This window comes from Haliaeetus leucocephalus, unplaced genomic scaffold (genome assembly GCF_000737465.1).
Source record: "Haliaeetus leucocephalus isolate CR32 unplaced genomic scaffold, Haliaeetus_leucocephalus-4.0 Scaffold164, whole genome shotgun sequence".
Taxonomy (NCBI): domain Eukaryota; kingdom Metazoa; phylum Chordata; class Aves; order Accipitriformes; family Accipitridae; genus Haliaeetus; species Haliaeetus leucocephalus.
The window spans coordinates 461,119-471,390 of NW_010972600.1; the positions used below are offsets into that span (position 1 = coordinate 461,119).

The 10,272-nt window shown below is 66.7% G+C and overlaps 1 protein-coding gene across 3 annotated transcripts in view; it reads left to right on the forward strand.

Moving 5' to 3' along the window:
• The window catches only part of PALM (paralemmin), an 11,459-nt gene that overhangs the window by 248 nt on the left and 939 nt on the right, over positions 1-10,272 (forward strand). Inside the window, exons 2-8 of one of the 3 annotated variants that reach the window (XM_010563138.1) lie at positions 3,950-3,998; positions 5,196-5,276; positions 5,381-5,511; positions 7,023-7,146; positions 7,591-7,612; positions 7,904-7,966; positions 9,034-9,165. In XM_010563138.1, coding sequence (XP_010561440.1) covers positions 3,950-3,998; positions 5,196-5,276; positions 5,381-5,511; positions 7,023-7,146; positions 7,591-7,612; positions 7,904-7,966; positions 9,034-9,165 — 602 coding nt within the window. The remainder of the gene's footprint in view (positions 1-3,949; positions 3,999-5,195; positions 5,277-5,380; positions 5,512-7,022; positions 7,147-7,590; positions 7,613-7,903; positions 7,967-9,033; positions 9,166-10,272) is intronic. The other 2 variants (XM_010563139.1, XM_010563140.1) reach the window with 2 other exon arrangements.

Consider the following 10,272-nt stretch of genomic DNA (forward strand, 5'->3'; position numbering starts at 1 on the left):
CCCGGATCCGGATCCGGATCCGGCCCCGGGGCGCTGATTCCCTGCCCCCAGCAGCGGGGGTCCCCGTCGAGCCTGCCGACCCCCAGGGACAGGGCACGGCGGGAGCCGGGAGGGGCTGGCTGGGGGGCTGGGACCCCTCCACCGGCCTTCCATCTCGTCGCCCTGTCCCAGCGGGCAGGGAGCGGAGGGGACCAGGGTGGTCCCCGCTCTGCCCCCCCTGCCTCTCGCCAGGGTCTGGCGGCCGTGGATGTGTGTGTGTCCCCCCCAGGGCTGTAGCTCGGGTCGGGCCCCACAGTGGGGCTGGAGTGCGCAGGCTGCTGGGGCGGGGGGGAGCAGAGCTGGGGCCGGGAGGGTGCAGCGAGGGGCATCCAGCCTGTTTTGCGTCTCTTCCTGGGCCAGGAAGATTCCTGGCGTCCAACCCGGGAATGCGGAGACTGTAGCGAATAATGGAAAATAAAGAGGATGGAGGAGGGAGGAAAAGCAGAACAGAACGTTTCAGGAATGCTGTAAAAGTTTGGATCCATCGAATAGGGCAAGATCCAGGGGAGAAACAGGCCCTGGTCCAAAGCCTTCCGAGCTTGGGGTGCCGAGAGCTGGACTCGGAGGGACCCCTGGCCCCAGAGCAGGGAGGTGCCCATGGCGAAGGGCAGCCCCGGCACCGTGGGGCTGGTGCCAGCCTGGCCCCGTGGCCGCTCGGGCAGCCCTGGCTCGGGGCAGGGCGCGGGGGCGGTGGGCGGCCGGTTCTTGCCTTCAACTTTTGCACATAATCTGTCTCTGCAGAGAGCCGTCCCAGCTGCCCCAAATTCCAGGGGGTTCCTCACTGGTTTGGAGAGGGAAGGGGAGGTTTCACCCCTTGGGCTGGAGCCCGGGGCAGGGCGTAGGGCCGTGATGTGGATGCTGGTCCCGACACGGGCTCCGTGCTCCCCCCATCAGGGCCCTGCGTCCCCACAGCCCCCACACTCGTGTGCCGGGGGTGTCTCGTGGGGGCCTGCCAGGTCCATCGCCGCCCTTGTCACAGCTCCACCTCCGAGTTGTGCAACTGCTTTCGGTCTGTCCTTCCTGAGAAAAAAAGTTTCCCGGTGTCCAGGGCCGAGGCGAGAGCCTGGGCACGGGGCTGGGGAAAGGGCAGACCCCACTCGCAGCCCCGGCAGGTTGGCAGAGGAGGTTTCCCTCAGGAAACCCGCTGTCCCCAGCCCCTCTCCCCATGAGGGAACGGCTCCCGCCGTGCGGGGATTGTGGGGTGCAGCTGGTGTTTGGGACAGCCGGGGAGGGAGTGCGGTTGTCCCCTCGCCCCCCCCCAGTTGTCCCTGTGCCAGGTGCTGCTGCTCTCAGACCCCGCACAGCCGGACAGGGAGCAGCAGCAGAGAGAGCAGGGACAGCAAAGGGACTCGCAGACACTCTGACTCCTTTGGGTTTGTAATTATTTAATTCCCGTTCGGGGCGTGGCATCGGGCTGCCAGGCGTGACACACGGGAGGCCGTGAGCGGCGGGTGTGCGCCTGCGCGTGCAAAACAGTCACAGCGTCGCCACAAACAGCACAAAAATAACCGCTACAAAAGCGACACCTTCCCTGCTTTGTTTTTCTGGCCTGGATTTCACGCACTGCGGGGATCCCGGGGTGCAGGGAGGACAGGCGGCTCTGAGCAGCTTTCGGTTAATCGCCGTCTTCAAGGAGGCGGCAGGCGGAGGCGGGGGGGTCCTTTCGCCCCGGCAGAGCTCATGCGATTTCCTGCAAAGCCCAGCTCTTGCACAGGCGTGTGCTGTCCCCGCCGGTGGGGGACTCGTGCGAGGGCACACGTGCTGGCACGTGTGGCCAGGGACGTACTGTGTGTGGGGCGCAGCAGCCTGTGCCCACCCTGTGTGTAAAACCATCTTTGGAAAAAGCCCTTAATGGGAGCATGGGGAAGATCTCCCACCCACGCCGCCCCCAGCCCTGGGCCATCTGCAGAGCCCAGCCTGCATCCCCAGGGGAGCAGACGATGCAGCAGTGGGGGGAGAGGAGGGATGGGGCGAAACCTGGGGAGGGGGGTCGGTGCCCCCCACCCCAGCGTGCTGGGTAGCACCATGGAGTGCGTGTTGTCTTCCAAAATGGGCACCCCGAGCTGGGCTGGGGCTGCCGGGCACGGGGCTGCCCTCCCTGGGCCTCGGTTCGCCTCCTGTGGTGGTTGGTGCCGTATGAAGCCAGGGATGGCTTCAGCCTGTGTCAGCAGGTCTATGGCCCCCAAGATGCTGGGTGTCCCCTGAGCACGCAGCCGTGGTGAGGCCAGGGTGGGACCTGGCTTCTGGCACTCGCTCCTTGCTAATGGCTTTTCCCGCTGTCCTGGGGACACGGCGCTGCCCGCTCCTCCCTGTCCCCCCCCTCACCCTGAGCCACCCCGCATGGGCTGGGACTGCCAGTGGCTCTGCGGCTGCTCCTCTCCCTCCCTCCTGCCCGCTGGGAAGGGACTGTCTGCGTCTCGTTTTAATTGCGCTTTCAAAGCCCCCGGGCCCAGCCGTGCATGTGGGGACGGACCCGGAGAGAGGCAGGTGCAGGGGCATCCTGCTGGCCCCCCGCTCATCCGCCATCCCAGCTCCATGCGCTCAGCCAGGGCAGGAGCTCCTGGGAGCTGCAAAAATGGATGTGCACTTAACTACCTGCATAAATTAAGTCCAAGATCTCTCCCCCTCCGCTGCCTCGACCCCGGCATCTACCAGCTGCAGGAACAGCCACGGGCAGGGGCCAGAGCCAGACCCCACTCCGGGCTGGGGCGTACAGACCCCCCACCCGGCTTTCCTCCCTCCTGCTCGCCCAGGGCAGCAGCACGGATGGCCCTGGGTGCCAGGGAGCGGGGACCGGAGCCCGGACCAGTGTCTCCATGCTGGTGTCTCGTCCAGAGCGGCTGCCTGCGCAGCTGCCCCCTCGCAGGCTCTCCTGTCCCATGCTCTGGGAAGCAAGTGGCAATGATCCATCGCCTGATGATACCTCCGTGCCTCCCACCCTAATTACTGTCACAGCTAAGCACTTCGTTAGCATCATCTGGCAAGCAGCCAGCCAGCTCCCTGCGGCACTGGAGCATCCCCCATCACAGCTGGGCCCCGGGCAGCCGCCCTCAGCTCCGCTCTGCGACTCCCGGCTGCTGAACCTGCACCTGATGCTTTGCGGCGTGGGGGCTCTTGCCGGGCCCTGTGGGGCTGCGCTGCCGGTCGGGCTGGTCCAGGGCACTCATGCTGCCACGACGTGGGAAGGTGGGTGCATGAGCACGTGGCTGGGGGGCGGGGGGGGGCAAGGCACCCCCGCCTCGCAGCACCCCGGGGCCCGGCTGCACCCAGGAGAGACGTGTTGGGGCCAGTGAGGTGGCCGCCGCCGGCAGCATCCCCGGGCACGGCCACGGCAGTTTGCGTTGTGGAGGCAGGTGCCGGGCCCGGGAGCATGAACCCCAGCTGGAGCGGAGCCTGTTGCAATGTGTGCATCTGTGCGTGTCCGTGTGCGCACGTGCGTCTGTGTGCGTCCGTGTGTCTGTGCATGTATGTGTGTGTGTGCCTGTGCGCGCAGCCCCGAAAGGTCACTGTCCAGGAAAGGTGTCAGCAGCCAAGAAATGGGCTTGGAATGGAAAGTGTGAGCCAGGTTGAACCGCAGGGGTGGCCAGAAATGTCCCACTCCAGCCCCTCCGTGGTCACCATTTCCATCTGTGCCGTGGCCACGGGAGGAGCAGGTCCGGCCACACCAGGTCACCCCCAGGTGCCTCTCGCGGGGGATTTGGGCAGGGCAGGGGGGCCAAGGGGTGCCTGGAGGAGCTGTGTGGGCGAGGGGTGCTTGGCTCCGGGGGGGGCAAGGGGAAGGGGAGAAAGCAGCCGGCGGAAGGGAAGAGTTCAGCCTTTGTCCATGCGCTGTGTCCGGTTTGCTGGTGGCACAATGTCCCCATTCACCCGCCGCCCGCACTCTTCACTGCTTCTCTCTGCTCTCTTGCAGGGTTGTGGAGGCCAGCACCCTTCAGCAGGAGAGGCTGCAGGCCATTGCGGTGAGTCCCTTGTGCGCTGCGAGCGCACGACGAGCGTACTGGACCTTGAGCTAGCATCCCCACCTCCCCGCGCCATCGCTTGCAGCACGTGGGGCAGATGCTAGCGGGGAGGAGAGTGCCGGCGCAGTGGCTGTGCCAGCGCTGGGGCTGTGCAGCCACTTTCCCAGCTGCTGCCTCTGGCCTGGAAAGCTGCTCCAGGGCTGCAGGCAGGGGCAAGAGCCAGAGAGCCTGCGTGGGTGCCCCCCGGGCAGGGGGTCTCTAGCAGCCAAACACAGACTCGCGGGAGCCCGTGCCAGGGCATCCTGCCCTGCGGTGGCTCTTCCCAGGGACAGGCTACAGTCGGGGTGCAGGATCCGGCAGGGCTTGGCTGCATTGCTGAAACAAGGACAGAGCGAGCAATGGGCAGCCGGGAGGTTTAATTAATGAAGCAGCGCCTTGATGAGCCCTGAGTGAGAGGGAAATGAGTGATGATTCCCCCCTCATCCTTTCCCAGGGAAGGGCTGAGGATGGTGCACGATCCAGCCCTGCCTGCTATGGGCCCTAGTAATTATATTAATTAGCGAGCAGTCAGGGGCCGCGCTGGGCAGCCCCTCCCCGGCACAGAGCAGGGCAGTAGGTTGATTTTAAACCCCATCGCTGCCCCATAGCAGCTCCCCTGCCCGCTGTGGGCTGCCAGCTTCCCTGGCCCGGCCCGCTGCTGGCCGATCTCCGCTACACAAAGGGCAAATTGTTCTGGGCCAGAGGAAAAAGAAAGCGGGTGACGCTTCCCGGGCTGGGACTGACTCTGCTGAAATGATCTGGACCGGCCCCAGGATGTGCAGCGAGGGGGGGGCGGGGGAGAGGCCGTGGGGGCTGGTTCCCCCCCCCGCGCTGGCAGCTCGCTCAGTGGGGCCGGGCGAGGGGAAGGTGACGTTTTGAGACGGTGAACAGGCTCCAGGCTCTGCCCTGATTTCTCTGCACCCTCCGTGCCTCAGTTTCCCCCGGTGAAGGCAGGGTCATGACGCAGGGCTGGGGAGTTCCCGGTGGGCTGTCCCCAAGGCCAGTCTTGCAGCCCCAGGCATGGCTTGTGTCCCCATGTCAGACCCCCCGGGAGCCCCTCGCCCGCTGCTCCTCCCTGTTCTAGGGATGCTGCCCCGGCCGGGAGGGAGGTGCCCTCTCCCCATGCCGACCCCAGCTCTGCCGCTCTCGTCCCTCCAGGAGAAGCGGAAACGTCAGACGGAGATTGAGAACAAAAGGCGGCAGCTCGAGGATGACAGGCGGCAGCTGCAGCATCTCAAGGTGAGGATCCCGCGAGACCCCCCGGGCTGCCTCTGTGCCGGGGATGTGCCGGGACCCCCCCCGCTGTGGGGGTGGCAGGACTGTGACCCCCCTCTGCTCCCCAGTCCAAGGCTCTGCGGGAGAGATGGCTGCTGGAGGGGGCCCCAGCCTCAGCCTCTGAGGAGGACGAGGCCATGAAGAAGCAGATGCAGGAGGATGAGGTGAAGACCAAGGAGCTGGAGGAAGCCATCCAGAGGTAACGGGGATGGTGTGGGGCCGGGGTGTGCTTGCAGGGTGCCCGAGTCTTTCCAGAGACCCCCCCCGAGAAGACGGGAGGCCGAGATGCCGCTCAGTCCCGCGTGCTGGGCACGAGGCACGTGGCACAAGACACGCTGCTGTGTGGCCACCCTCGCTCGAGTTCAGCCGGGGCCCCGCTCAGAGGAGAGCATCCGCTCCGGAGCTCAGAGCTGCCGGGAGTGGAGGTGCCTCTGTGGCGCTGCCAGGGCTCAGCCGTTCTTGCCGGCATTTGTCCATGGGCTGCAGCTGGTCCCAGAGCCCATCCAGCCCCGCGGCCCCTCTGAGCACGGACACCCCCAGCTCTGCTCTGCCCGGGGCTGCGGCAGCCACAAGCTGTGTAGGGCATCGGTGGGAGCCACGGGGCTAGGGACCAGGGCTGGGCTGGGGGCTGGACCCCCCCCAGGGGGACTGTTCAGTGCCCAGCACCCCTGATTGCAGGGGCAGGGAAACACAGGGCTGGTTCCCCATGGGTGTCCGTCCCCATTGCGGTGGCTCAGCCCCTGGGAAAGGGGCAGGGTGGGAGGTGAGGGAGGAGAAGCCTCAGCCCCCGCCCAGCCCCCTCCTGCCTGGGCTGCCAAAGGCAGGGCGGGGGGGCCGGGACCCCCGGCACGGAGGTGTCCCAGCAGCCCAGCTGGCCTTCAAGAATGCAATCAGTCATGGCTGTGCCATTAATTACCAAGCATCGGTGCAGAGAAGGGTCAGGCACGAAGGGGCCTTTGTGTCCGTCTAATGGCGCGGTGCATTCCTCCACCGGCGCCTCGTGGGGAGATGGGAGTTAAGGGGGGGCTGTGCCGGGGGGGGCTGCCACCGCACTGACAGAGGGGCCCTAATTTACATGGAGATGAATCCGTGGGGACTCCCCAAACCTCCTCCGTGTCCCGGTGGGGCCCTGCTGCCAGCACAGCTCTTGGCCAGGCTCGCTGGCTGGGAGCGGGCGGTTGTCCTTGTGGGAAGCTCAAACAGGCTTTGGGCGACACACGTGAGAGCAGAACGGTGATGGATCGACGTTGCTCCATGCCACCAAAGCAAGGGCACTGGCAAGTGCGTGGTGGGCTCGGCTGTCACTGCATGGGGACAGTGAACAACCCTGTGGGGTCAGTCCCCCTGCTCGGTGCCCACAGGGGGGGTTTCTTCCATCCACTTGCGCCAAGCCCATCAGCCGAGCGGCCGCCCCAGTCGCTCAGTGGCTGCGGAGCTGCAAGCGTCCTAAGCATCGGTCGCCCCGTGGAGACGGGTGGAGGTGTGCGGCCGACGGGTACCTGGGTTAAGGACGAGGGCAGCACCCGCTGGTGAAGCCCCTGGGTTTGTTCCAGCAAACACATGCTTTTCCCCTGCAAAGAGCTGGTGACAGCTGTGCCGGAGGTTGGTTTGTCTGTCCCTGTGCCATGTTGCTGGCCCGCATTCACAGGTCTGCTGCGGCTGCCTGCACCACGGCTCCCCATGGCCTCTCAGCCCTGACTCTCTCTGCAGGCTGGAGAAGGAGCTGGAGACACTGGAGAACGGCAGCTCGGCGGCTTCCACCAAGGAGAACCTGGCGGCGGTGGCATCGCCAGCCAAGGAGGAGAAGGCAGAGGCCGTCCCCAACATGCAGAAGGTGGGCACAGCTGCTCTCTGCAGGCAGGGCTGCCTGCTGCGGGAGGGGTGGACGGGGAGAGGGGTTGCCTCAGGGTTCGGCGCTTGCTCAGCCCCCACCAGACCAGAGCTGGTTCTTGCTGCCAGCATGGAGCAGGGAGCTGCCGGGGTGACGGCACGGCGGCGGGCAGGTTGCACTGGCGGAGGGGCCAAGCGCGGGGAACCGCTGCCGATCAGCTGCAGGGTTGCACCGGCGTGCTGGCGCGGCTGCGGTGGGCCCCGGTCCCAGCCAAGCTGGGTGGATTGGCCACCCCACATGTCCCTGTCGCCCTTGGAGCCCCTGCCCTGCCGATCCTGTGCCAGCAGGGACGGGGGTCCCTTGCCCCAGTGGGGATGGGTGCGTGGGTGGTGGGTGTGCGGGCAGCGGGTGTGCAGCAGCTCCTAACCTCTCCCTTCTGTTTTGCAGAGTCCCCTGGGCACAGTCAAGGGTAGGTGATCCCTGCCTCGGCCGCGGTTCCTGCTCTCGGGAGGCAGCACCCGCTGCCCCCTCGTGCTGCCCCGGCGCTGGGTCCGGATGGGTGGGGGGAGCTGGGGCAGCCCCATCCCCATGTCCCATGTCCCTGTCTCATCCTGGGCAGCGGTGCCCTGCAGCAGCAGAGCCCAAACCAGGTGCCAGCCATGGGGAGACACGTCGCCCTCCCTGGGGCCCATCCCACGGGCGCCTGGACGACCAGGTGACTATTTTGGCTCAGGTGGTCGCCTCTCCTCTCTGTCCCCAGCCGAGAAGAAGGTCTCCAGCAGCCCCATGAAGGCGGTGGAAGGCACTGACATGATGAAGGCAGGTAGGTGCCCGCTTCCCCGGGAGGAGTGCTCCTTCCTGGTCGCTTCCCCCTCCCCTTCCACGCCGCCCCTCGGCTCGCTGCCCACCTCGCAGCCCTGCCACCGCTGCTCCCCACCGCTCGATGGCTTTCCAAGCCCAAGGCAGAGAACATCAGTTATTTGCAATCAGAGGGTTTGTTTTTGCTTCCACCCCGCGGCTGGTTCGTGGTTCAGGGCCCCCCCCTCCCGCCCCGTTCCATGTCTCTGCTCCGGTTTCATCCTTCACCTCCCGCTCTGTTTGTGGCTTCTCAGAGCGTGGGCACGGGAGAGGAACGTCGGCTGCTGGCATGGCTGACCCCGTGCCAGTGCTCACAGCACCGTGGCTGGCTGCCGGTGGGGAGCTTGCAGGGGTGTGCCGGGCTGAGCTGCCCACGCTGTGGGGGCTGTGGCCAGCTCTGCTGCTGGAGGGGTTTGCTCTGATTTGGGGGGATGGCTCAGACCGGGCTGCGGCACCGGTGCTGGGCAGACCCCGTCTTGGGGTCCTCAGAGCAAAGTGTCGCTGGGACGAGGCAACCCCGGTGCCAGCAGGGACTGGCCGGCAGCCGAAGGAGAGGTGCCAAGGATCGCCCGTCCCACGGGAGCAGAGGGGCTGTCCCAGGGCCAGCACCCTCAACGGGGGATGCCACCTCCCACAAGCATGAGCCTGGCTCCCAGCCCATGCCCCGCGGCTGGCACCGCTCACCGGCCGGACAGACGGACGCGGCACCCCCTGCCCCGGTGCCTCCAGCGCCTGGCTGGGCCCCAACCCCGGGGGACACAGAAGCCGTGGAGGTAAGGCGACGCCGGCAGCGCCAGGACGGCGACGGCCCCGCGGGTCCTGGTAGGAGGGCTGTGCCCAGGATGTCGCGCCCGCCTCTGCTGTTCACTCCTCCTCGCTGCCGCCTGCTGCCTTGCTAATGCCGCTGAGCACCGCGCCGCACTGCACCGCACCGCACCGCTGCCGCCATGTGCCTGCCCGCTGCTGGCCGCTGAGCAGGGGCTAGGGAGGGCCGGGGCCACCGTAATGTGCGCTGTCCTCTTTGTGTCCCAGCCATGTACTCAGTGGAGATCACGGTGGAGAAGGACAGAGTGACTGGGGAGACCAAGGTCCTGTCCAGCACCACCATGCTCCCCCAGAACCACTGTCTGCAGGGGGTCAAAGTGTACGAGGATGAGCTGAAAGGTACGGCCCGTCCCACACCGCTCAGAGGCACCAGGAGCAAAGGGCAGGGGACAAGGGAGCAGACACCCGAGCATCCCGGCAGGCGCCGGGGCTAGGAAGGGCTGGGGCCGCTCCCAGCCATCCTCGCCAGCTCTGTAGGGGAGATGGCTCTGGGCAACCCCTCGCTGGCCCCAATCCTGCGCCTTGGCCAGCCCAGCGTGGGATCTGTCCCCGCGGCATGGTGTAGACAGTCCTGATGGGCCGGCCCTGGTTTGCACATCATGGTGACCCTGCGCTGCTGGAGAGCAGAGAAGAGGATGTGCCGTGTCCAAGACTCGGGAACCCATCCCGCAGGCAAGGAACATGGCACCAGCACCATGTCGGCCCGACGTGCCCAGGCTGGCAGAGGAGAGTGTGGCCCCTCGGTGCAGAGAAGGCACAGCAATATGGACCGGTCTCTGCCTGTGGCCCCTGCTTTTGGGAACCTCCGGCAACCTGCTTCGAAGGGCCTGGTGACACCCAAGGGGTGGTTGTCGGTGGCAAGGACCAGCCACAGAGCTGGAGCACATTACTGGGGACTGCGGTGGCCAAGTGGACCGACCGCCTCTCCAAGGAAGCTGCGCTGCACCGGCAGCCGGTCCTGTTCAACACCCTCCCTGTGGCCGTGGCCGTGCTGGGCCACGCTGCCCTTCACCTCCACCAGCCACTTGGCTCAGCCCCCCGGCTGCTCTGGGACCCTCAGCTCCAGGGATGGGCCGAGGAGCCGCCTCGGCAGCGGTCGGCCTGGGGCAGCCGTGCGTTGGTCCCGGCTGAGCCAGCCCTGCCTGGGCCAGTTGTCGTCCATCACTCCATCAACTGGCTGTTGAGGCTGTTGCACTGATCATCGCATGATGCCCCAGGTCAAGTGGAAAATGCGATGAGCCGGAGGCTGCTCTCGCCGTGATGCACGTCTGTTGCCTCCAGCGCTGCAAGCAGCCATGCAAAGCGCACCGGTGGCAGAGGAGCCCTGTCCTCTCCTGGGCACCGGGTGCCACAGGCAGCGGAACGCGGCAGGATGCATCAGGACGTGGTGGGACGTGGTGGGGCGGCACCTGCCGAGCCCTCGCTGGGGTCTTACAGGTGGCAGCG